Here is a 26542-nt window from a genome sequence, read left to right as displayed (position 1 = left end):
TCACTTTGCTGTAATCTGAAACTTTAAAAAAGATGTTTTTATGGTAGCGATAAAATATGGTACATTATATGATATATAGACTACATATTTAACTATGAATGTAAATGGATATCTAAAAAAAACTAATTTTACAGATTTAAAAATAGAAATCGGCCTCTACCATAATAGATACATGGAAATGGAAAATAAAAAGCAAAAAGAGATGTGAATTATTGTCCTTTTCAATATTAATGCTGCTATTTTTGAGAATTAATTTCTGTTCTTCTTTATTGGAAAATGCTGATGTTGTGATTGTCGTACGGCAGCGCGCGCCTGTGACGTCAGCCCGCCATTAACCAACGAAGAAGGAAAACAGGAAGAGCGAAAGATCGTCTAAAATGCGCGGGACAGTTGCTGTGGAATCGAAATAATATTTCTACAATTTACATTAGGCTCTGACTGTGATTTCAAGTTTGTTAGAGTCATTATGTAGCTGTAGATCATTTTCCACACAGGCGATGAAGCAGCGCGTGGACTGCTCGGTCACGTGATACTCGTTGCTTTTCTCAGCGCTGCTAGAATGGACCAATCACGCGCGAGATCGGTGGATCATCCGCTTCTTTATAAACTTTATTTTATAGACGGTGCTGAGGCAGATCCTCTCAGTGTTTCAGACGCTGAATCTTGTAGATAATACATTTAAATGATTGCGCTTTTAAGAGTAATAATGTCTCCTGTAAGACGAAACTCGTGTGTGTGTTCAGAAGCGGTGAAAGTGTAAAGTTCATTGATTTCTCAGACGTCACTGATCAAGAAACCGTGAAATCGCGATTGTTTATCGTTCGTGTGTGAGGACAGATCTCCAGAAGACGGAATAATGTGTGGATGATGAAGATCCAGCTGCTGCTGCTCTGCTGCTGTTTCTGGTGCGTTATATACTGTACTACTATTATTCATCTGAGTGTTGTGTTTTATAAACATGTGTTTATGTAATAAGCCAACAAATACACCATAGTAATAGCATGGGCTCTTCTGAACCTTTACCATGGTATTATTCGGAGCTCAGTGTAAATGCAGATGAATATGTCAGTCATCAGGTTCATGTGTGATTCATGAAGAACTTTGATTGACAGGACAGACCTGAGGTCAGAGACACTGAAGTGAAAGCAGCTTCACAACATGAACATGTGTGTTAGTTACAGATGTTTACTGTACTACACTTTATATACAGTATATTTATATATATGTACAAAATAATTTGACTCTAAAATTGCTATAAAATCAAAGTCATGTGTCTAACAGAGTTCCAGATGTGAAGGTGATATCATGAACTGAGGTGTGTGTCTCGTTCCTCCGCAGGTGTGCTGCACACGGCCTGAGCTCTCCACACGAGGACACACACACGGATCCACAGGTCTGAAACACGCCAGAGAGCTGCTGTCACGCGTGTCTGCTGTCATGTGACGTGTTTGTGTGGCGTCGTATATGTCACGTGTGTTCCTGTCCATCTCTGTCATGTAGACTCGTATGTGTTCATTCAGCAGTGACTTACAGGTGTGTGTGTGTGTGTGTGTGTGTGTGTGGTTCTGTTGGCAGCTGGTGATTGACAGCAGCAGTGAAGTGGAGTCACAGTCTTCCTCTTCCTCACAGATCCCGGACGTCGTTCCCGTCAGTGCCGGTCCTCATGTGTCGGGATCCTCCGGCCGGTCAGTCTCCTCGTTCACTCGTTAGCCTTCAGGAGTCGAGGGAGTTTGGATCAAGATAGCAAACGCATGTAGAATGTAATGTAGAAATAACACTAATTTAGATTCAAAGAAACTCATTTCTGACTAGGAACAAAAGTTTACCGCTGAATGATGGGAATGTTGGGATTAAAAGTCTTAAAGGATTCGTTCACGCTGTCATTAATTACTCTCCCTCATGTCGTTCCACACCCGTAAGACCTTCATCATCTTCTGAACACAAATTAAGATATTTTTGATGAAATCCGTCCATAGACAGCAATATAATCAACACTTTCAAGGTCCAGAAAGGTACTAAAGACATCGTTAAAACAGTCATGTGACTGCAGTGGATCAACCTTAATGTTACGAAGAGACGAGAATACTTTCTGTGCGCAAAAACGAAACAAAAATAACCACTTTATTCAACAATCTCTTCTCTTCTGTGTCATTCTCATACGTTGTTTATGTTCAGTGTAATTATCACTCATTATTGGCCAAAGCTGATCATGTGATCAGCGTGTGACGCTGAAGCAGGAGTCGGCCAATAGTGGCTCAGCGTTCTGGAGAATGACGTGTGGTGTTTCTCTCAGGGATCGCGGCTCTTCAGACTCCTGCTCTGCTGACCGTCTCGTGTCGGACGCGTGTGACGCTGCAGAAGAGCTGCCGTTCGACCCCACGCTGCCCAGGTACTGAAGTCACGTGACACCAGATCACATGGGCTGTGAACGCCTCTGAAATAATCTGAAATAACCAGAAACAAGTTCTCCATCTGAGGTGTTTTATGTGTTCTTCATCTGTGTCTGTCTGAAGTTTTCCAGCGGTTCAAGAGAACGTCAGTGTCCGTGAGACGAGAAAACCCGCCAAAGACCAAACTAGGAAACGGAGCAACGCCTCCCACGTCCTGAAAGAACAGGTGACGCTTCCTCAAAGACTCGGACAGAAGCTCTGCCGATGTGATTCTTCCTGTAACATTTTTCGTAATTCAACATATAATAAATCCAAGATGTAAAAATATGCAGTCTCCTTTAATTCAGCGACGAGCTCACGCCGTGATGCGTGTCCTGCTGGTGTCAGTGCAGTTCCTCTAGGTTTAGATCTGTATGTTATCTGGTGTGAACAGTGATTCATCAGCGGCTCAGAGCTGATCCGTTCTCCCTGTGAATCTCATCCTCTGGATCTGCTGTTTCTGACAGGGATCCTCCGACACGGACCCTGCGGTGCCCTGCCCTGACCAGGAGATCCCCACCTTCGACGAATGGACCAAGATCATGATGGAGACGGAGAAGAGTGAGTAGTTTTCTGCCGGAGCGTCTGAGGCGCTGCTCTCGCTGACGGCTGTTTGTGTCCGTCAGGTCAGGTGACTCCTCACGCTCCCGACGGGAAGAAGCTGCAGCAGACCATCACCAACTACGCCTCGGTGGAGTGTGGAGCCAAGATCCTGTCCTCCAACCCCGAGGCCAAGGTACTCGTCTCTCGACACGTCACTGACCACACTAATCTAGTGACTCCACTGTATGTAGGGTTAGTTATAGTCTTATGTGAGGAAGTTCACTGAAGAGAATAAGTGTGCTGAATCCGTTTCACTCCGTGTTTGTGTTTCAGAGCACCTCAGCTGTCCTGATGGAGAACATGGACATGTACATGCTGAATCCCTGCAATAACAAGATCTGGTCAGAGTGTTTTCTGTGTCTGACGCCCAACAGAGCTGAAGATTGTTGTGTGTTCCCATGATGTTTTTCTTAAGATGATCTCAAGTTCTGCCATCATATTTGCTGTGTGAAATTCACCACCAGCGATCAAAAGATTGCAATAATTACAATGTTTTAATGATTCTGAAAGAGTCTCTTCTGCTCAAGGCTGCATTTATGATCAAAAATACAGTAAAAACAGTGAAATATTATTCCAGTGTAAATCAGCTGTTTTCTATGTGAATATATAGTAAAGTGTAATTTATTCCTGTGATCAAATTTTCAGTCATTGGTGGATCTCAGGAGGGGGCGGGGTCTCTGTATGCGGTCACTCTGAGTGTGTGTGTGTGTGTGTGTGTGTGTGTGTGTGTGTCGACAGGTTCATCATCGAGCTCTGTCAGCCCATTCAGGTCAAGCAGCTGGACATCGCCAACTTTGAGATCTTTTCCTCAAACCCCAAAGACTTCCTGGTGTCAATCAGTGACAGGTCAGCAGATTCGGCTTTATCAAAGAGCCTTAATGTTTTTGTTTTTTAATTTGATGAAGTTACGTAATGCTGTTTTGATGTAATCTGTGACGTGTCTGTACTCAGATATCCAAACAAGAAGTGGGTGAAGCTGGGGACGTTCCACGCGCGTGACGAGCGGACGGTGCAGAGCTTCCCTCTGGATGAGCATCTGTTCGCCAAATACGTCAAGGTGAGCGAGAGCGAGCGACACTAGTGTGTGTCTAAAGTCCCATCATGCCTTTCTCTCAGCTCTCTCTGTCTCTTCTCCTTCTCCTGCATCAGATGTTCACCAGATACATCAAGGTTAGAGTGTGTGAACGGCTTGAGCTGGGTTTGCTGTCTGCACACACACACACATACACACACACACACGCTCACACACACACACACACACACACACACAAGAGCTCTTTTCTCAAATCATTCTCCAGTGTGTGTGTGTGTGTGTGTGAGCGTGTGTGTGTGTGTATGTGTGTGTGTGTGTGTGTTGAACGTGTGATCGCTCTGATTTCTCTCTAGTTACAGCATGTGAGGTCTGCAGATAACACTGTGTTTGGAGCTTCACACACATGATCAGTGTTTGTTGTTTGCAGGTGGAGCTGCTGTCGCACTTCGGCTCTGAGCACTTCTGTCCTCTCAGTCTGATCAGGTCTATAACACACACACGCACACACACACACACACACACACACGCACACACACACACACACACGCGCACACACACACACACACACACACTGACAGTTCAGGCAAGACATGTCAGGTCAACATAGGCTTAACTAACAGATCTCACCATACTTCACCAGTTCATCCATTAATCACACCACATTTATCAGTCATGTTAATCTCTCTCTCTCTGAAGGGTGTTTGGCACGAGTATGATGGAGGAGTATGAGCTGAACTCGGAGCCGTCAGACAGACACACACACAGTCACGATGACTACGGTAACACTCGCGGCTGCAGTGACCAATGATCTGCTTGCGCTCTGTCTCTGTCTCGTTGGTCATGTGTTTTCTCTTGATGAATGTTTAGATCAGCCGCCTGACTTTCTGCCAGTAGATGACAAATCCTCCAAGAATCTGATCGGATCTGCCAAAGGTCAGTGTGTGATCAATGTGATCATGTGATCATCAATCCCAGCCTGAACCTGCAGACACTGAACCGCTGATGATGTCTTGTGTTTCAGACGCTCTTCTCACCATGGTGAACAACATCGCTGCCAATGTGCTCGGAGGGCACCCGGAGAGCGCAGGTCTGTTCTGACATCACTTCCTGCTGACATCTGACAGCTCAGCACCTCTCTCATGAGTTAGAACAGCTGTATGAATGAGACTGTGTTTGTGCTCTTCAGGAAACTCTTCCACTGACGGTGTAAACGCGTCAGACATGGTTCTCCCTGCTGGAGCGATGCACTCTGGGTACGTGACCGTGCTCTCGCTGTCAGTCAGTCATGCTGCAGCTGCTGTAATGTGTGCAATCATGAAAGCGACCAGGAGAAATGACCTGTATCCAGTCCAGCAGCCATCACATGTTCTTCACTGTTCCTCACTGTTCCTCACATGTTCTTCACTGTTCCTCACTGTTCCTCACTGCTCTTCACTGTTCTTCACTGTTCTTCACTGTTTTTCACTGTTCCTCACTGTTTTTCACTGTTCCTCACTGTTTTTCACTGTTCCTCACTGTTCCTCACTGTTCCTCACTGTTTTTCACTGTTTTTCTCTGTTCCTCACTGTTCTTCACTGTTCCTCACTGTTCCTCACTGTTTTTCACTGTTCCTCACTGTTCTTCACTGTTCCTCACTGTTCCTCACTGATCTTCACTGATCTTCACTGTTCCTCACGTTCTTCACTGTTCCTCACGTTTTTCACTGTTCCTCACATGTTCTTCACTGTTTTTCCAATGTTCCTCACTGTTCCTCACTGTTCTTCAATGTTCCTCACTGTTCTTCACTGTTCTTCACTGTTCTTCAATGTTCCTCACTGTTCTTCACTGTTCTTCACTGTTCCTCACTGTTCTTCACTGTTCTTCAATGTTCCTCACTGTTCTTCACTGTTCTTCAATGTTCCTCACTGTTCTTCACTGTTCTTCAATGTTCCTCACTGTTCTTCACTGTTCTTCACTGTTCCTCACTGTTCTTCACTGTTCTTCCCTGTTCTTCACTGTTCTTCACTGTTCTTCACTGTTCCTCACGTGTTCTTCACTGTTCCTCACTGTTCTTCCCTGTTCCTCACTGTTCTTCACTGTTCCTCACTGTTCTTCCCTGTTCCTCACATTCTTCACTGTTCCTCACTGTTCTTCCCTGTTCCTCACTGTTCTTCACTGTTCTTCACTGTTCCTCACTGTTCTTCACTGTTCTTCACTGTTCTTCCCTGTTCTTCACTGTTCTTCCCTGTTCCTCACTGTTCTTCCCTGTTCCTCACTGTTCCTCACTGTTCTTCACTGTTCCTCACTGTTCTTCCCTGTTCCTCACGTTCTTCACTGTTCCTCACTGTTCTTCCCTGTTCCTCACTGTTCTTCACTGTTCCTCACTGTTCTTCCCTGTTCCTCACGTTCTTCACTGTTCCTCACTGTTCTTCCCTGTTCCTCACTGTTCTTCACTGTTCTTCACTGTTCCTCACGTGTTCTTCACTGTTCCTCACTGTTCCTCACATGTTCTTCACTGTTCCTCACGTTCTTCACTGTTCCTCACATGTTCTTCACTGTTCCTCACTGTTCCTCACTGTTTCTCACTGTTCCTCACTGTTCCTCACTGTTCCTCACTGTTCTTCACTGTTCCTCACTGTTCTTCACTGTTCTTCAATGTTCCTCACTGTTCTTCCCTGTTCCTCACTGTTCCTCACTGTTCCTCACTGTTCCTCACTGTTTCTCACTGTTCCTCACATTCTTCACTGTTCCTCACTGTTCTTCCCTGTTCCTCACTGTTCTTCACTGTTCTTCACTGTTCCTCACTGTTCTTCACTGTTCTTCACTGTTCTTCCCTGTTCTTCACTGTTCTTCCCTGTTCCTCACTGTTCTTCCCTGTTCCTCACTGTTCTTCACTGTTCCTCACTGTTCTTCCCTGTTCCTCACGTTCTTCACTGTTCCTCACTGTTCTTCCCTGTTCCTCACTGTTCTTCACTGTTCCTCACTGTTCTTCCCTGTTCCTCACGTTCTTCACTGTTCCTCACTGTTCTTCCCTGTTCCTCACTGTTCTTCACTGTTCTTCACTGTTCCTCACGTGTTCTTCACTGTTCCTCACTGTTCCTCACATGTTCTTCACTGTTCCTCACGTTCTTCACTGTTCCTCACATGTTCTTCACTGTTCCTCACTGTTCCTCACTGTTCCTCACTGTTTCTCACTGTTCCTCACTGTTCCTCACTGTTCTTCACTGTTCCTCACTGTTCTTCACTGTTCTTCAATGTTCCTCACTGTTCTTCCCTGTTCCTCACTGTTCCTCACTGTTCCTCACTGTTTCTCACTGTTCCTCACATTCTTCACTGTTCCTCACTGTTCCTCACTGTTCTTCAATGTTCCTCACTGTTCCTCACTGTTCTTCAATGTTCCTCACTGTTCTTCACTGTTCCTCACTGTTCCTCACTGTTCCTCACGTTCTTCACTGTTCTTCACTGTTCCTCACTGTTCTTCACTGTTCTTCCCTGTTCCTCACTGTTCCTCACTGTTCTCCACTGTTTCTCACTGTTCCTCACGTTCTTCACTGTTCCTCACTGTTCTTCACTGTTCTTCACTGTTCCTCACTGTTCCTCACTGTTCTTCACTGTTCTTCACTGTTCTTCAATGTTCCTCACTGTTCTTCCCTGTTCCTCACTGTTCCTCACGTTCTTCACTGTTCTTCACTGTTCCTCACTGTTCTTCACTGTTCTTCCCTGTTCCTCACTGTTCTCCACTGTTCTCACTGTTCCTCACGTTCTTCACTGTTCCTCACTGTTCTTCACTGTTCCTCACTGTTCCTCACTGTTCTCCACTGTTCTTCACTGTTCCTCACTGTTCTTCACTGTTCTTCACTGTTCTTCACTGTTCCTCACTGTTCCTCACTGTTCTCCACTGTTCTTCACTGTTCCTCACTGTTCTTCACTGTTCTTCAATGTTCCTCACTGTTCTTCCCTGTTCCTCACTGTTCTTCACTGTTCCTCACTGTTCTTCCCTGTTCCTCACTGTTCCTCACTGTTCCTCACTGTTCTTCCCTGTTCCGCACTGTTCTTCCCTGTTCTTCCCTGTTCTTCACTGTTCCTCACTGTTCCTCACTGTTCTTCCCTGTTCCTCACTGTTCTTCCCTGTTCCTCACTGTTCCTCACTGTTCTTCCCTGTCCCGCACTGTTCTTCCCTGTTCCGCACTGTTCTTCCCTGTTCTTCCCTGTTCCTCACTGTTCCTCACTGTTCTTCACTGTTCCTCACTGTTCTTCACTGTTCTTCAATGTTCCTCACTGTTCTTCCCTGTTCCTCACTGTTCCTCACTGTTCTTCCCTGTTCCGCACTGTTCTTCCCTGTTCTTCCCTGTTCTTCACTGTTCTTCCCTGTTCCTCACTGTTCTTCCCTGTTCCTCACATGTTCCTCACTGTTCTTCACTGTTCCTCATATCATATTCATATAATTTCCCTTCTTTTTCCATTCAGGGCAGTGGAAGATCAGCTGGATGTCACTGGGGTTACAGAAACCGTCAGCATTACATCAGCGACACACACAGACGCTCCAACCCCTGAAACACGTCCCGCCGAACACAGTCCCATCCGAACCGAGCCGGACGCAGAGCAGATCGTCACTCTGCTGCCTGAGGTGGAGGATGAATCGGATCAGTCCTCTGAGGCAGAACTGGGCCAAACAGAGCCGCAGAACGGACGTGTGAATGTAAACGCAGTGCGCTCTGAATCACACATCTTCTCTCTTCACGAGTACCTTCTGCAGCGCTGCTCTGTTCAGAAGAGGAAGACAGACTCACGATCGCACTCTCGTTCGGCTGTAAAAGCCTCATCTACGAGCACAATCACAGAGAGTCCCGTCATTCTCACTCCAGACGCCCGTTTGGAGCTTCAGCCGGTCGTGTGGGATCTCGCACCGAGCCTGACTTCAGATCTGCTGGTTTCTACTGACCGTCTGTCCGTCAGCGAGTGCCTTACAGCGACGCTCCCTCCACAGAGCACTGATCGTCTGCTTGAGTCCGGTCAGAATCCTGATCACGTGACGCTCTCGGACCTCTTGACCCGCTCTAGTGGAGATGAGGTAGATCGTGAACAGATCTCGGCCACATCTGGCCTTAAAAGTGACATTTCAACTCCTGCTGTTTCCAGTAGTCCAGTAGATGAGTCTCAGTCCATGTCCGCTCCTGTGGATGAAGCAGCGAGTGTCACGCTGACTCCTGCCGAAGCCGCTCACCCTTCAGATGGACCCGTAGAGTCAGCCGAGGCCAAAAGCAAGGAGCTAGTGGACGATAAAGGCAGCGCTAACATGGAGCAGCCCTCCTCGGAGATCTACGGCGAAACGCTCAACTCCAGCGAGGCGCCCGCGCACGGCTCCAGTCAGAAAGAGTCTGTTTTCATGAGGCTCAACAATCGCATCAAGGCTCTGGAGATGAACATGTCTCTCAGCGGACGCTACCTGGAGCAGCTGAGCCAGAGGTGAGTCCAGCCAACACCAGCCGCTGTTAGTGAGCAAGAGCCAGAGAGATAAAGGTCAACTTCAGTTTCATTCTTCACTCAAGAAGTTTGAAGTACCTGAGCAGCGATATACTGTTAGTGAACATCCCGACACCGCCCACGCTCAGATGAATATGTAAATATGTGCTGCGCTCTTTCCTCTCAATAACAAAATAAACACACAACAAAACTGAGACAACAGCAGTTAAAGCGTTAACTGAAGGAGATTCTCACCTCAAAGAAGGCGGAGCCTCAGAGCCTCAGAGCCAGACATGACGAGAATGAGTTTACAGTTATAGCGCAGTATGTAAATACACACAGCTTTCAGTGAATAAGACTGCTTAAAGGGTTTTTGTGCACAAAAAAACAGACATATATTGGCAAACATTATTATTTTCCACCCTCATTCTGCAGGAAGTAGAAAACGAGTCTGCTCTTTTTGCAGTGAGGAGGAAACAGTATTTTATGGTTCAGTGACGTCTTATGACAAAATATCAAAGAAAATGTGATTCCTCATGTCATCATGACCCTGAAAAAATAACAAGAACACCGATGTGCGCCTCAACAGTGAAAGACACACAACGTTGTGTCACAAGACCCGTTTTGGGCGAGTATTCACATAAAAGTCTTCACACTCGGTTTTGTTGGTTTCGCTCACCCAAACGATTAAGTTTCTTTTGTTCTTATTGTATTACCTGGAGAGTTCTGGAGAATCGTTCAGTTTCACTGGTATCTAAAATGTTGGGGATGTTGAGCACATGAATCTGTATTGTGATGGTGGAAGGAGACTTTGGTCACACTGAGACTGATTGTTCTGGCCGTGTTTGTGTTGTGTGTGCAGGTACAGGAAGCAGGTGGAGGAGATGCAGAGAGCCTTCAACAAAACCATCATCAAGCTGCAGAACACCTCCAGAACGGCCGAGGAGCAGGTCAGCAGAGACGAACTCCAGACCAGATCTAATGCATTAGTCCCAAGAGATTCACATGAGACTGACTCGTGTGTGTGTGTGTGTGTGTGTGTGTGTGTGTGTGTGTGTGTGTGTGTGTGTGTGTGTGTGTCTCAGGACCAGAGGCAGACGGACTCCATCCAGGTGCTGCAGGCTCAGCTGGAGAACGTGACACAACTCGTCCTCGGCCTGTCTGTCAGCGTGAGTCATCTACAGCAGGAGGTACTCATTCATCACCTGTTCTCCATCCGTTTACAGTGACGAAACACCTTCTGTCCTGTTTCACATCTGTATCAGAGATCCACCGATATCAGCGAATGAAGCTGTTTTCAGTCCACATTACTCACTCGAAGCAGTGTGACTGTATTACACATGCTACGATGGGTTATTAAATGATATTAAGCTAGCGTATTGTGTGCCATGTGGTTCTGAAGATTATTTTCAGGTTAGGGTTAGTGACATTCTGATAGTGTGATAGAAATGTATAAACATTTCAGTCGATGGCAGGAACCTCGATTTTTGTGACAACTTGATTAGACATGGCTTTGATTTTAGACTAAAAAAATACATGTTTTGTATAAAATGTAACATGTTTAGTACAGTACATTTGCTTTTATAGTAAACTTAAACTTCTAAAAGTTTGAGACGAGGAGAGAAGAGATCAGAGATTCTCTGCTAACTCAAATATACCAGAAGAAATTATCGCTGAAAATATCTGCAGATTCTCAGAATGATGATAATAACTGAATTTTCACAGTTACCAGCTGATCATTTCTGATAAACTGCAGGAATTACACCATGAACAGAGCTGTGAGCTACTGCTGCCGGCTTTGAGCTCATGATGATGATGATGATGATGATGATGATGTTCTGCAGGTGTCTGACAGGCAGAGCTACATCCTGCTGTGTCTGGTCCTCTGTGTGCTGCTCGCGCTGCTGATCTGTGTCAACTACCGTCAGATGTGTGAGAGTCCAGCGCTCGACACGCACAGATCCTGCTGCCCTGAGAGGTGAGGAGACGTCACACGGGTCATGTGACTCCCACGTGTGTGTATGACGGCCCGTCAGCCTCTCTGAGATGATGGGAAATGGGCTAACGGAGAAACCTGAGCATGTCAACGCTAAAGAACGATACATGTGCATAAATATATACACACAATAAAGTTTCTTTGGAGTACTTAATAAATCATCAGATATGATGTAGGCTAAACATTGATTATGTTTGTGAAGAACCGTATGAAAGGCTGCCGTTCAGAGCGACACGAACGCACTTCTGTATCCTGTCAAACGATGATGACAGGATACAGATCATGATCATGATCCCAGCAGAAAGAGCAGAGATAGAGTGTGTTCAACAGCTGAACATCAGGCTTTACCATCTGTCCGAGTTTCAGTCCGTCCTCTGCTCCACAGCATCACCAACACACGCCACATGAGTACAGCACGGCCGTTATGTTCAGACTGCACACAATAATGGACACATCCTGAACTGAGTTTACCCTTCAGGCCGAACACACACGTGACGTGACGGAGCGAAGAGTTTCTGTCAGCTAATATACTGTCAGAAGACCTGGAATATTCTGTGCATTCATAATACTTTGTTTGCCCTTTGAGTTTAACAGTAACAGATCAGGGAGGAACAGATCCGTATGGAGCATCAGGAGTGCAGAGAAGTGCTGCTGATTTGATTATTTCAGCTCGTGTAGTCTCACAGTGGACGACAAAATCGTATAATCTGACAAAAATATTGTGTAGTCTGAGCTGGCATTACATTCCTCACACATCTTAAAATCGTACTCTGAGACACAAACATCTTCATTCATCTTCATTTACATCTGTTGTGTAGTGTGTTGTGTTGTGTGTTGTGTTGTGTTGTGTTGTGTAGTGTGGTGTGTTGTGTAGTGTGTTGTGTTGTGTGTTGTGTTGTGTAGTGTGTTGTGTTGTGTAGTGTGGTGTGTTGTGTAGTGTGTTGTGTTGTGTGTTGTGTTGTGGTGTGTTGTGTAGTGTGTTGTGTTGTGTGTTGTGTTGTGTTGTGTTGTGTAGTGTGGTGTGTTGTGTTGTTGTGTTAACCCAGCTCATGCCTGTTTCCAGAGAGCTGCTGTCTGAAGAAGAGCCGGTGATGCTGAGACGCAGAGCCTCTGATCCGCCCTCGCTCTCGTCCCTCCAGACGCCTGAAGGTCAGATCATGACCCACATGTCAGGGATTCAGTGATTCCTCACATCATGTGTGTTTTTCAGGGATCAGTAAAACACTGCTGCTGTTGCTCTTTATTTCAGGAGGTGCAGAGGAAACCCTGACCCGGAAGCAGTGGAAACAGAGTCCAGTTAGTAGAAAAGTACGATGACTCGATGATGCGGTGCTGTAGACTGCAGTAAAACCCAGAAAGCTTTCATAGCGTTTATCGTTGAGGAAATAATCACTGTTCGTCTGTCTTTCTTGCAGAAGAAGCATAAGCTGAAGCTCAGCAGGAGTCCAGAGACTCGAGCCGCTCCGCCGGTCACTCGTGTGATTCCTCAGAGCACCATCGGCCCTCAGGAGGTCAGAGACGTGATGTCGGACGGATCCGAGGGCTCCTCGCATTCTGACGAGACGCTGTTCTGTGGAATCACCAGCTGCACGCGTCTGTGTGAGACGATACCGGCGCCGAGAAGCTGGACACAGAGCAGACGGCAGAAAAACACAGAACAGCTGCATCAGCCTCCGCAGCGCAGCGTCCCGTATAATCTGACCCGCACTGGACACACTGACCCACACACTGACCCGCACTGGACACACTGACCCACTGGTGTCTAACCCGCACTGGACACACTGACCCACACACTGACCCGCACTGGACACACTGACCCACTGGTGTCTGACCCGCACTGGACATACTGACCCGCACTGGACACACTGACCCACACTGGACACACTGACCCACACTGGACACACTGACCCGCACACTGACCCGCACTGGACACACTGACCCGCTAGGGTCTGACCCGCACTAGACACACTGACCCGCTAGGGTCTGACCCGCACTGGACACACTGACCCACACACTGACCCGCACTGGACACACTGACCCACTGACCCGTGGACACACTCTGGTGTCTGACCCGCACTGGACATACTGACCCGCACTGGACACACTGACCCACACTGGACACACTGACCCACACTGACCCGACACACTGACCCACACTGGACTATCTGCTGACCCGCACTCTAACCCGACTGGACCACTGACCCGCTAGGGTCTGACCCGCACTAGACACACTGACCCGCTAGGGTCTGACCCGCACTGGACACACCCACACTGACCCGCACACTGACCCGCTGGACACACTGACCCGCCCGCACTACACACTGACCCGCTAGGGTCTGACCCGCACTGGTTACTGACCCGCACTGGACACACTGCTAGGGTCTGACCCGCTACACTGACCCGGGTGCACACTGACCCGCTAGGGTCTGACCCGCACTGGACACACTGACCCGCACTGGACACACTGACCCGCTAGGGTCTGACCCGCACTGGACACACTGACCCGCTAGGGTCTGACCCGCACTGGACACACTGACCCGCACTGGACACACTGACCCGCTAGGGTCTGACCCGCACTGGTGACCCGCACTACACTGACCCACACCCGCACTGGACACACTGACCCGCACTCTGCACACTGACCCGCACTGGACACACTGACCGGCCGCTGCTGATCCAGCCCGCACTGGTTACTGACCCACACTGCACTGATCTGCACACTCCCGCACTGGACACACTGACCGGCCGCTGCTGATCCAGTTGACTGGTCACTCTGGAAGTTGAACTCTTCAGCGTCTCTCTTCAGGTTTATACAGTTTGGCATTATTCTTTTCTAATAATGTGCCACTTTCAGACAATCATTAATAAAACAGAAATAATTGAACTGCTGCTTTGATTTTATATTTATAGTGTATTCTGACAAATTACTTTTTTCAGCTTGGATATGTGAGTATTTCACTAATAATCATCATATACTCTCAGCGGACACTTTGTTGGCTAGCACCGTCTGGACCCCTTTCGCCTTCAGAACTGCTTTAAAGTCTGAGTAAAGCAACATTAAATCTGTGTTCTGAGTTTCACACCACAGAAAAATGTGTTATTAAACACCAGCCGAATCTGAATGATAAAAAACTGGCAAGTAAATGAATAAGTTATCAAAATCTTAAAAGATTAGCAGTATTCTCTGCTCTCAAGCGCTGAAAGATGCCGCCTCTCGTTTCCTGAATGACTGTCACTGGAGCCTCACTGCTGAGGATGACTCCAGGTGTCGGGACGGGAAACTCTCCGGTGTGAACGATCACTGCAGTGAACTCACTTCACGTTCAGGAGATGATTTGAGCTTTGACGTGTGTTATCCTGCTGGAAGTAGATCAGAAGATGTGGTCGTAAGGGATGGACAGGGTCAGCAGCAATACTCAGGTCAGCTGTGGCGATGCTCAGCTGGAACAGTGTGCCAGAGCTCTTCCTCCACACATCACACGAGCCGCGACCATCACACTCCTCGATCTGACTGCAGCTGTGGAGAAAGACACAGGCGTACTCATAATCAGTGCTCTTCTCTCTGTTTGGAAAAGGGTTTCTCACTGTCTTGTGCTGCAGGAACGCCTCGGCCTATAAAGGCAATGCCATGTGTTATAAATTAAACTTATGGCTCAAAAACTGACACATTGTGCATATAAGATGACCTCCATGATTCAAAAACACACATCTTCTTCTTCAGCTTTAATTAAACGCTGTCTTTTGGTTTCCTCTGAAAACTATTTGATATATATTCCCCCAAACCGGAAGTGCCACTCAAAGGTGGCTAGAGCGCCGCCTGGAGGACGAGAGCGTCACCGTCTGATGACGTCAGTCGCCCACTGACACGCCCTCTTGTGTTCCTCCAATCAGAATCACTTCCTGTCAGGATCGGATGGATTATCATGTTCATTCTGAAGAGAAAAAGATCTGCTCTGATTCTTGAGCTATAATTCATATCTGTGATGTAATATTAGTGTTATGACATCATATTCAGACTGACACGAGCGGTTCGTCAAACTACTGAAGGATTTCCGTAGCGTCGCCGCGAGCACTATTATAAACATTATAGCGACATTCGGCGATTATTTCTTACTGCAGCATCATGATTATGATGATAATGATGATAATGAGTGATAATGAGTGAAGTTGAGGCGGTTCTGTGAACAAACGCGTTTGATATGATGGACAGCGCGTGACCGCACACTGAGCTAAAGCTAACGCTAATGCTAACGCTCGCGCTCCTCAGTGTCCGAATAAAGAGTTAATCCGCTGAAGACTGACCGGTGGATGTGACACACACACTCCAGCTGACCATCGGGTCGCTGACGCTCGAGCGGTCGGTGTGTGACGCGATGAGCCCTCAGAAGAAGATGAAGAAGAGGAAGGAGCTGAACGCGCTGATCGGCCTGAGCGACAGCAGCAGGAGGAAGAGCAAACACCGGCTGCTGCGGACCGAGCCGCCCGAGAGCGAGTCCGAGTCCGGGTCCGAGGAGCAGGAGTTCAGCGGCGGCCGCACCGGCCTGTTCGGGAAGTGAGTGTGTTTTAATGTAATCATAATATACTGATACTGATCATAAACTGATACTGATGATATATTGATCATAAACTGATACAGATGATATATTGATCATAAACTGATACTGATGATATATTGATCATAAACTGATACAGATGATATATTGATCATAAACTGATACTGATGATATATTGATCATACACTGGTACTGATCGCTTCACAGACATGCTTTATTCAGTTGGGTGAATCTGAGGGTTGTAAACATCTCGTGTTTCTTCAGTCCTGCCCTGGTGAAGCGTGACAGATACTGACCTCTAGTCCTCAAGAGACAGAAATAACTGAAGCTTCATGTTCCCTCCCGAGCATCAGTCCCTCAGTGTCAGCGGATCTGAACATCTTACAGAAGATGCTGGAGAACCAATGGATGAAGAGGAGCTTCAGAGAAACCTGAACAGAAGATGAAGCAGTTATCAGTGTCTGTGGTGTGCAGGAGCTTCATCAGGGCAGGACTGAAGAAACTGTGGCATTTTAAGATCCATTCTTTCAGTGAAGATCCTCTAGATTCATGTGTTTCATTGGAAGATCTGCAGGTGACATTCCTCAGTCACATGACCTGATTTATTGAGGAAGTAGAAGAGAGAGTTGCTGCTGATGCTGACTGTGATTGTGTCAGTCATCAGAGTAAAGTTTACTCACATATACTCACATGATCTCACATACAGTCGGTCTTACTGGCCACTGAATTTCATCTACTGACGTCACACGCAAAACACATCTCTATGGGTGTATTGGATTATTCGGGGGCGTGTCAAAAATGTCTTAATTTCAGTGTTTTCAATCATCAATACTGCATTACATGAACAATAACGCCATGCCTTTGATTATTAATATCATCAGTGTTTGTTCAGGAGATCCCATTGAAGTCTTTACATACTGGCCTTAAAATCAGCATACGGCACATTTTGGCTGCTATGATGAACTTAATCAGATCAGTTTGATTAAATATTGTTTACATGAGGTAAAGTTTAATCAGCATTCATCATAATCTCAGTGAGAGTGCAGATGAACACAGTCAGCGACACACGACGGCTCAGTGATCCAGCTAGAATAATTCAAGGATTAGTTCACTTTCAAATGAAAATTACTCTAAGCATGTAATGACACTGGTGTGTGTGTGTGTGTGTGTGTGTGTGTGTGTGTGTGTGTGTGTGTGTGTGTGTGCAGGAGCTCAGTGCAGTGCTGCTCGCTCTGTTACCCGCTGTGTGTCTTCATCCTGCTGGCCGCGTGCGTCATGGCCTGCGCCGGACTCATCTGGATGCAGATCGCCCTCAAAGAGGACCTGGACTCCATGAAGGAGAAGATCCGCACCAGTACGTCCTCATCCGACCGACCGCACACACACACACACACACACACACACACACACACACACACACACACACACACACACACACACACACACACACACACGAGATCAGACTGATGCTCAACCATCCCTTCACTCACATTATTACAGAAATATCATTCATCGAACACCTTCATATAGAGCAGGTACTATATGTGCAAAGAATATGTTCTAAGAATGTTTTGCTAACGTTAGCATTCAAATTATGACAATGTTATTTCTGAATGTTCTCTGAACGTTCTGTAACAAACACCTAACTAACATCCAACTAAAAGGTTTCAGGAAAACGCTCCGTGAACGATTGTTTTTGTGTTGAATGTTTTGAGAACATTATTGAAGATCAGATTATTTGAACGAAACATTCTACTAACGTTTGCTCATAACGTTGAGAGAACGTTTCTGTTAGAGTGTCCCAGACGTGAGCAGGAGTGTGAAGATGTTTCCTGTCGGTGATGTTGTTGATGATGTGTGACAGTGGAGAGCAGCCAGAAGCTGTCGTCACACGAGATCCTGAAGCTCAGCGAGGAGCTGAAGGCCAAACAGATGAAGCTGGACGACATGGAGAGCGGAGAGCGAGGCCTGACCCGACTCTGGTCCAACCTGACGGAGGTCAATCAGAAGGTCAGCGATGAACGTCATTAACTCTCGTACAAATGACTGATTTCCTGCGTCACACTGTGAGCTAATGTGCTTTATGGACCGAATGGTAAAATGTTGTTGAAATTTAAACTGCACCATTATTGTGTTTATCTCGAATGATGACGATCAGTAATAATCGTCTCGGAGCTCATTGATCAGCACAGCGGTGTCATGTGACCGATGTGTGTGTCTCCTGCAGCTCAGCGCTCTGGATTCAGCTGTCAATCATCTGAAGGCCAACATCAAATCCGCGTCGGACCTCATCGCTCTTCCCAGGAGTGTGGAGGAGCTGCAGAAGGTTTGCTGCTGTTCATCTGGATCTCCAGCGCATGTAAAGAGTCGTGTCTCACAGTGTGTGTGTGTGTGTGTGTGTGTGTGTGTGTGTGTGTGTGTGTGTGTGTGTGTGTGTGTGTGCAGAGCGTGGCCTCCATCGGCAGCACCGTCACCAGCCTCCAGCACGACGTCACCTTGATACAGGCTGTGGTGGAAGAGCGAAGAACAGGAGCAGATCAGCTGAAGGACAGCACGGTACGACACGCTTACACCGTCAACACCTCAGGACAGTTTTCACCGTCCAACTCTGTGTTTAAATCAGAGACGCTGTTAAACATCCTTCAGTCGTCCTTCCAAACCCGTGTGACTTCCTCAGACAAACACAAACAGAAGATGTGTTCAGAAGAGTGTGTGTTTCTCAGTACAGTGGAAGTCATTGCTCATTCTTCTGTTGTGCTCATCTGAAGCAGGTTTGAGTGACATGAGGATAAATGAGGACAGAACGGGTGAATAATCCCTTTAAGAGTCTCTCGTACCCGAGAACAAACGTAACGACGCTGCCTTTAGGAAACATAGTGACCAAAATCAACGCGCTATTTTATATCGTTGCTGGAGATCATGTTGTTTTGATGTTTGTGCCTCAGATCAGTGTCTGCTGCTGTGAGAGTGACTGTGTTCATGTGTCCTTGTTTTACATGGCCTGACCTCACCTTCTGACCATGAAGAGCGGAGTGAAACCAGTGAACGACAGCAGCTGGGCAGCACTTAAACAGGTAACACACACACACACACACACACACACACACACACAACACACACACACACACACACACACACACACCTGAGAACTGGTTCTTATCCGCAGCATATGAAGTCATATTCAGTTGTGTGATTCTGAACTGAGCGTGAGGTTAGTCGAGTTGAACAGATTCTTTTCACGATTCAGAACTACAGAAATTGCTCATCTTTTTTACGCTGGGGGAAAAGATGACATCTGGATATAGAGGACTCACACCTGATGTGTGACGGACACCAAACGACTCGCAAACCATTTTAAACTGCGGTGTGTGTGTGTGTGCGATTTTCAAAGAAGAGAACCGTCTGATTGAGCGTCTGTGTACGTGACATCACTGACGTCAACATTAACATGTTCAGACACACCGCTGGAGTCATGAGGAGATTCACTCCTGAACTACTAAAAACATGATTATTGAAAAACAGATCTCCAAACCCCTCGTCTCCTGTAGGGTCACGGTAAGAACTTAATGGCTGATATCAATAATATTTATAAGTAAATATTACGTTAAAACATCAGCATGTGACCTTCAAATAAGTAAATATTGCTTTAAAAAGGTCAAGGGAAAAGTAAAATGGAGAAACCTAAAATAGAGGTATAGAAATATAAGCACAGCGCTGTGACGATACGATACTTTAAACACTTCCAAAATAAAGAAGCTTTTCTTAAATTATTACATCTAACACATGATAAACGGTTTACAGGAAGTCCTGTTCATCGGTTCATCAGGAGTGGACTTCCTCCCACATGTTCATGTTTCTGCCCAGCTGAGAGTTGTGTTCGACGCACCTGCTCTCTCTCATTACTGATGTTTGAAGGTGTTCACAGGTGATCTGATCACGTCATGTGACCCGCCGCATGTTTAGTGTAAACGCTCACTGCCGCCCACTCAGCGAACACATGATGGATCTGGGCGTGTTGTGAGAGAGTGATTCAGACTGAACACAGCCGCCTCCTTCACCCTCTCCAAACTCACACAGATTCAGACAGTCTAAACTGCAGCTATATTCTCACCCAGCTGCTAAATTTGACTCCGCCCACACGCTCTTCTGATTGGCTGTGATTTGTGATTTATTTTGTCCAGGAGACGAGGTGTGTGTATGTAGCCGACTGAACTCGACAGTGCCCAAACACACTCTCTTACTCTGATTATTATTAAGTGTGAACGCGTGAAACTGCCCGTCGCTGGGGTCTGGTTAGGACACGGTGTCTGACACTCATCAGGCCTGTGCTGGCGTTACCCATAATGCAGTTGTGTGTGATGCTGGTGTGGCAGGATGTGCAGGATCTTCAGGACGGGGTGAGCGAGGTGAACGGCTCTCTGCTGCTCCATCAGTCCTGGTGCCGCGAGCAGATCCAGAGCGTCCACTTCATGCTGTCCAACCTGAGCCGCTGGGTGTCTGTGCTGGAGCGGAGCGAGTCAGGTGACACGGTGAGACCTCACACACACTCTCTCTCTCTCACACACACTCTCTCTCACACACACACACACACACACACACACACACACACACGCCGCTCATCCCTCAGCTCTCTCTCTCTCTCTCTGCAGTGGACGGCTCCGGCCGCTCATCAGCTCCAGACGGACGCAGGTGTGTATCGGTTCAGTCACGCTTGAGTTGACGCTCACCTGATCACCTGACTGATCACAAGCCTGTGTGTTTCAGGTTCCCCCCCGCCCCGCCGCCCCAGGGCCGCGTCCCGCAGACGCTTCAGAAGAGGACCGCCGCCCTCCAGCAGGACCGAGTCTGTGACAGGTGCATAAGCTGCTCGTGTTGTCATAGTAACTGCGTCACATGATACTTTACACGTCACAGACGTCCACTGAAGGAGTGACACTGGAACTGACGTGTGTAAATATACTAAACTCATCAACATTACATACACAGAGTCATGGACATATATTGGTAAAAATGAGATTCATTCATTTATTTTTATATCTCTCCTGAAATGTGGAGCTCATGGTTCCCGTCAGAATCTCCAGATGTCCGTGAGGAAGTCTGTGTTGTGTCAGTTTCTCTGTTGATTCTGGGGTTAAAGGTCAACACTGGCGTCTGAATCTTGTTCTCTCGCTGTCAGATGTGGAGCGGCTGCTGCGGGACCGTCCGGCTCCAGGCCTGCAGGAGGCGTTCGGGTCGGACCGGGACCAGACGGACCCGCCGGAGGAGCCGCTGATCCACCGCGACTGACCTCAGACTCGCTCCGAGTGTTTGGTTTCTGTGAAGCAGCTGGAAATCCTTCATGTGACGGACAGGATTGATCAGCTGACTCATCTCAGATTAGAGTGAATCTCAGTCCTGCCGGGATCAGATCCAGTGTGCCGGAGCATGAACGTGTTCTTCACTGTATTTGATCCTGAATCTGCCCAAAATCAAACATGCTAGTTTTCGTTGTACTGCTGATTTGAAGTCTTTGTTTTCCGGTGTAACGCAGTAAATTATTACAGTCGTGATGAAAACGACCGCAGACGCCCGTCAGAAGATCTGATGAATTCACTCACGGTCACATGTTTATTTCCTCCGACAAACTCCCGTGACTTCTGCTGAACCTGGACGTGATTTACTGAGATTCACTCATATATTTACACAAGTGTCTGTCTCTGTATGAACTGAGGGCAATGAAGAGTTTAAACTGTCAGATTAGCAATAATATGATTGCTTTAGTGGATGTAATCAGATATTTATGATAATATAATCCATGCACTCAGCTACTTGTTTGATCAGATGTAGGTTTTAATTTAAAGTATGTTCAGCACAATAGTGTGTGTGTGTGTGTGTGTGTGTGTGAGTGTGTGTGTGTGAGTGTGTGTGTGTGTCTGCAGACTGAAGGCCTCGCAGGCGCTGCTCTAGTTTTGTTCTCCAGTTGCTTGAAAATAAAGTCTCTCAGACTCTGCTGTCGCTTTATAAAAGGTGTAAATATTGTAGAATTGGACATTTCTATGTCAGAAACTAATTTTAAGCAGTAGGAAGATGATGATGATGATGATGATGATGAAATGGCATCTGGTGAGTTTGCACTGCATGTTCTCTTTAACGTAACATGAATAAAAGCTGATTTTATTGAAGTGTCCGTCTGTTTCTTTATCATTGAGCATCAAGAATCCCGTGAAGCTCGTGTGGATCTCGAGAAGCTCGTGTGGATCTCGTGAAGCTCGTGTGGATCTCGTGAAGCTCGTGTGGATCTCGAGAAGCTCGTGTGGATCTCGAGAAGCTCGTGTGGATCTCGAGAAGCTCGTGTGGATCTCGTGAAGCTCGTGTGGATCTCGAGAAGCTCGTGTGGATCTCGTGAAGCTCGTGTGGATCTCGTGAAGCTCGTGTGGATCTCGAGAAGCTCGTGTGGATCTCGTGAAGCTCGTGTGGATCTCGAGAAGCTCGTGTGGATCTCGTGAAGCTCGTGTGGATCTCGAGAAGCTCGTGTGGATCTCGTGAAGCTCGTGTGGATCTCGAGAAGCTCGTGTGGATCTCGTGAAGCTCGTGTGGATCTCGAGAAGCTCGTGTGGATCTCGAGAAGCTCGTGTGGATCTCGTGAAGCTCGTGTGGATCTCGAGAAGCTCGTGTGGATCTCGTGAAGCTCGTGTGGATCTCGAGAAGCTCGTGTGGATCTCGTGAAGCTCGTGTGGATCTCGTGAAGCTCGTGTGGATCTCGAGAAGCTCGTGTGGATCTCGTGAAGCTCGTGTGGATCTCGAGAAGCTCGTGTGGATCTCGAGAAGCTGTGGTTCGTCAGAATCAGAAACATCTTATGTTTCAGCTGTACTGCTTATTGCTTGCCATGTTTTAGATGTTGCAAATAGGGAAGAACACAAAATAAATCTGGAACAAGAAGTAAGGTGAGTTTTCCACTTACAACTCATGAAGCTTTTACTGTTTCTTTGATGAAATGAAATGGTCTTTAAGTCATGTGATGGAGAAAACCCCCTAATGATTGAACACTAGTTCAGATTTATAGTTTAAAAAACTGATAAGACAATTTCTGGAGTCAAAGTGAAAAATATTCCATCATTAGACCCTTGTGTGCATCACGGGGAAAGTGTTAACAGATGCAAATACATTTATTGGTATTCAAACGTTCTTTTTCTGCAATGAACAGGAGTGATTATAAGAGCTCATATATGATCATCTTCATCACTGCCTCACAGGCCTCGTGTTCATGTCAGATATCTGCTCATCATCGGTCTGGCTCTCATGAGCGCTGTAACCATCATCATCATCATCACAGAGGAAGAACGTGTCCTCAACAGACTCTTAACAGCTTCCATCACTTTATTTAGATCTATATAAAACCTTTTTATCCCAGACCATACAGACGCAAACCTACAGCCTGAAACTTCACAATCTTCCTTGGCTCCAGGGGTTTCTTTAATAAAATGTGTAGAAAACATCCTACATTTGATCTTAATATCATTTCTCTAATCTGTGTATGTGATTCAGAGGACGAACATGTACGTCTCTCTTCCAGATGAGAAATCTGTACATCGCAAATGATCTTCAAATTGTGTGCAGCTGAATGGGTTCAGAGATTATATATATATCCTGCCTAACCATTCGATGCACAGCAGAAATCTTGATTATATCGTCTCTGTAAGAGAACTATCCTATCATCTGCTCAAGTCTGCTTTTATTAGGCATTGCAGTCTTAAACAAACATGAGTCGTGTAAAGATGTGTATTGTGAATAAAGAGTTAAACAATAATAACACGGTAACTGAAGGACATCAGAGGATTATTAAAGATTTGTGCAGGAACAATCAAACATGTACAAACTCTGAAGCTGCTGTGCTTTATAGACAGTTCACACTGCTTCTGATTTAACGAGTCTCTGTATGAACACACATCATCATCATCTTCATCATCATCATCACTCCAGAGAAACAGGTCAGAAATGAGTTCTTCAGCAGGTAACGTGTGTTTGATCACGCCAGCGCTCCTTTGGCCCTCCAGTCCTGCGTCAGCACGTGCATCAGCTCTTCCTCATCCTCCTCCTCGCCGCCGGCCGACCGCGGCTCGTCCCGCTGCCGTCTCTCTCTCCTCAGCGCGCTCTTCACTACTTCCTGTTTGGCGCGTAATACCTCCACGCGGCGAAAGCACTGGATCTGCTCGTCGATCTCATCAATCTGCCGCTCCAGCCGCCCTTCCTCGTCGTCTTCAGCTACGATGGCGTCGGACGCGGTGTTCACCTGCCGCATCTCCTTCTGGAACTCCTCCCACTCACGGTCCATGTGATCTCGGGGCGTGTCCACGTTACGCACTTTGGCGTCGCGCACCGGATCGTCGAAGAAGCCCTCGGGTAAAGCTTCGGCCGTGTTGTCCTTCTTCTCCGGCGCCGTCTCGTCCCCGTCCTCGGCTTTGGACACGGAGCCGGAGTGAGAGACGGCCGGCGGCGCGGCGGAGACGCTGCTGTCGAAGAAATCCGCAGGGAGGCCGGCGGCCGGGACCGGCTCCTCAGCTGGAGCTGCACTGCTGGTGTCTTCATCATCATCATCATCATAGTGTCCGACGAGGAGCCCGAGACCTGCTGACTGACGGGAAGATACGGCCGTCTGCTCCGGCTGTCCCGCGGCTGCACCTGCGCACACACACACGCACACACGCACACACACACACACACACACAGGTCAATCACCTGAAAGACGTCTGATCAGAACCTCCGTCACTCATAAAGCACTCCAGTTTATGGAGTTATCAAAGGCCTCGCACAGACTGCAGTGTCTGTAAATGTGGTTAATTCAGTTGTAGAAGTGAGTGTGAACAGAACAGGATTAAAGACTGAGAACTGAACTGAATTGAACTGCAGTGTGAACATGATCTGCGCTGAGATTAAGTGTTTTCACCTGCTGGACAAACATCTGAACAGCGTCTCGGAGCGTTTACACCTGAATCCAGTGCTGAACTGACCGATACGGATCAAAACACTGGTGTAAACAGAAGTGGGTATGAAACTGATTTACACTTCACACGTGTAAACTAGTGCTGCTCCTGGTGAATGATCTTCCTAAATCTGTCCAGACAAGTTATTCTGATTAAAGAAAATAATGTGGACAGATAATTCATTATAATAAATAGTATAATATTCCACTTAAAGAGATTTTATGGAGAGTTTAACTGTATCTTGCTGGGAAAACATTCTCTACTCTCACTATTTCCCTGTTTCATCTGATTCTAACCATGTCTGAAACTTCTCGTGCTTCACTTGTGAGAAGCTTTTGATAAAAGCGTGTCAAACATATGAATGTGGAGGAACATCTGACTCCCTGAAGACACTGACGCTCGCGTGACTGAATACATGAATGAATGTACAGTATAAATGTGACTATTATTGTTGTTGTTGTGATGGTGTCGCACCTGCAGTGGTGTGACTCTTGGCTCTTTTCCCTGAGGATGAGGAGGATGAAGAACACACGGGCTCCGGCGCGCCTCTCTTCAGCGATGATGATGATGATGATGATGATGAAGGAGCAGGTGTCGGAGTGCTGTCTCTGTTCTTCAGCTCGCTGACTCTGTCCTTGTGTTGTTTTCCCAGCACGTGAGTCTGCCACAGCAGCGCGGATTTGACGGGCGCGTTGCACAGCGCGCAGCTCAGCTGACCCACACTGTTGTATTTGGCGTACGGCGATTCCACGCGCTTCTCCCGCTCCGTCGACCGCTTCTTCTCCCTCATTAACCGCCGTAAATCGTCTTGATTTACCACTTTCTTCCCCTTCTGTAACGAAGCCATCTTCGCAGGCTCGTCGCGGGACAATGACGTGATTCTCGGGCGACGCTCTGTTAGGAGCTCGACCTCCAGGCGGCGCTATAAACCTTCAGTCATCTGCGATACATTCAACATGTGAGCGTTTGCGTGTCGTTCATAAAAACGTGTCATATCTGCCTCAGAGTCTATAAAATGTTTAAATAAAGTAAATAGATGATATAAATTAAATAGATCATCATCCTCAGTGATGAAGAGGAGCGGAAAAAGGTTCAAGCTGATCCAGGATTGGTCCGTCCTGACCAGCGCTGAGGAAAGTAACAAGCATCACGTGACTCCGTCGTCTCAATGTGCACTCTATCCACCCTAAATAGTGTGTCACAGCAGATAGTATGAACACGGATGCAAGGTCTCTATTTTTATGAAACAAAAGTCACAGATGTCTTTTATTGTTTGTAACGACGGAGCAGCTCTGCTTAGTGATGGCGAGATGAAGCATTGAAGCTTTTCAGCCAAGTGGTTCACAAAAGGGTTCATTTCTCGAGGCTTCATTTGCTCACAACACCACCTGGTGGTCAAAGAGTGTAAAACATGCAGATTCATTACAGATGACCTGATGTGATCTGTGATACACTTTATTTTGCGGCAGTTAAGGTTTAGAAATAACAGTGAAGAAAAAAATCAATTTACACATAAACTAATATA

At 46.8% G+C, this 26542-nt stretch overlaps 3 protein-coding genes across 6 annotated transcripts; 2 read left to right on the top strand and 1 right to left on the bottom strand.

Annotated features, from left to right (window-relative positions):
• The first annotated feature begins 309 nt into the window (after positions 1 to 309).
• Positions 310 to 13541, top strand: LOC125250434 (SUN domain-containing ossification factor-like). Of its 4 annotated transcripts, XM_048163006.1 has the most exons (24): positions 310 to 905; positions 1113 to 1166; positions 1339 to 1393; positions 1576 to 1685; positions 2294 to 2389; positions 2514 to 2616; positions 2897 to 2990; positions 3056 to 3165; positions 3306 to 3373; positions 3771 to 3878; positions 3984 to 4089; positions 4182 to 4202; positions 4493 to 4548; positions 4762 to 4844; positions 4933 to 4998; positions 5087 to 5152; positions 5252 to 5318; positions 8512 to 9510; positions 10370 to 10457; positions 10593 to 10697; positions 11352 to 11485; positions 12567 to 12652; positions 12753 to 12811; positions 12919 to 13539. In XM_048163006.1, exons 2-24 carry the CDS (start codon positions 1159 to 1161, stop codon positions 13252 to 13254), a joined length of 3024 nt encoding a protein of 1007 aa, XP_048018963.1. In that variant the 5' UTR covers positions 310 to 905; positions 1113 to 1158; the 3' UTR covers positions 13255 to 13539. The 4 variants fall into 4 exon arrangements, with proteins under 4 accessions (XP_048018963.1, XP_048018960.1, XP_048018961.1 ...); XM_048163003.1 differs by lacking the exon at positions 1113 to 1166 and having other exon boundaries at positions 12919 to 13541; XM_048163004.1 differs by lacking the exon at positions 1113 to 1166 and having other exon boundaries at positions 1576 to 1686; positions 2310 to 2389.
• A 2120-nt stretch (positions 13542 to 15661) lies between these two features.
• LOC125250436 (EF-hand calcium-binding domain-containing protein 14-like) lies at positions 15662 to 22217 on the top strand. Its single transcript, XM_048163010.1, has 10 exons — positions 15662 to 16055; positions 17265 to 17410; positions 17921 to 18066; positions 18284 to 18382; positions 18502 to 18612; positions 19083 to 19130; positions 20430 to 20585; positions 20706 to 20745; positions 20821 to 20910; positions 21233 to 22217. The coding sequence occupies exons 1-10, from the start codon at positions 15877 to 15879 to the stop codon at positions 21340 to 21342; spliced, it is 1125 nt and encodes a 374-aa protein (XP_048018967.1). The 5' UTR covers positions 15662 to 15876; the 3' UTR covers positions 21343 to 22217.
• Positions 22218 to 23395: 1178 nt separating this feature from the next.
• On the bottom strand, positions 23396 to 25931 carry LOC125250438 (zinc finger protein 830-like). Its single transcript, XM_048163012.1, has 2 exons — positions 25492 to 25931; positions 23396 to 24715 (listed from the first exon to the last, which is right to left on the bottom strand). Exons 1-2 carry the CDS (start codon positions 25862 to 25864, stop codon positions 24063 to 24065), a joined length of 1026 nt encoding a protein of 341 aa, XP_048018969.1. The 5' UTR covers positions 25865 to 25931; the 3' UTR covers positions 23396 to 24062.
• Between the last annotated feature and the right edge of the window lie 611 nt (positions 25932 to 26542).

This window comes from Megalobrama amblycephala, linkage group LG17 (genome assembly GCF_018812025.1).
Source record: "Megalobrama amblycephala isolate DHTTF-2021 linkage group LG17, ASM1881202v1, whole genome shotgun sequence".
In the NCBI taxonomy this organism is placed as follows: domain Eukaryota; kingdom Metazoa; phylum Chordata; class Actinopteri; order Cypriniformes; family Xenocyprididae; genus Megalobrama; species Megalobrama amblycephala.
Note: the sequence above shows the minus strand (reverse complement) of the source record. Positions and strands in the feature narration are given on the sequence as shown.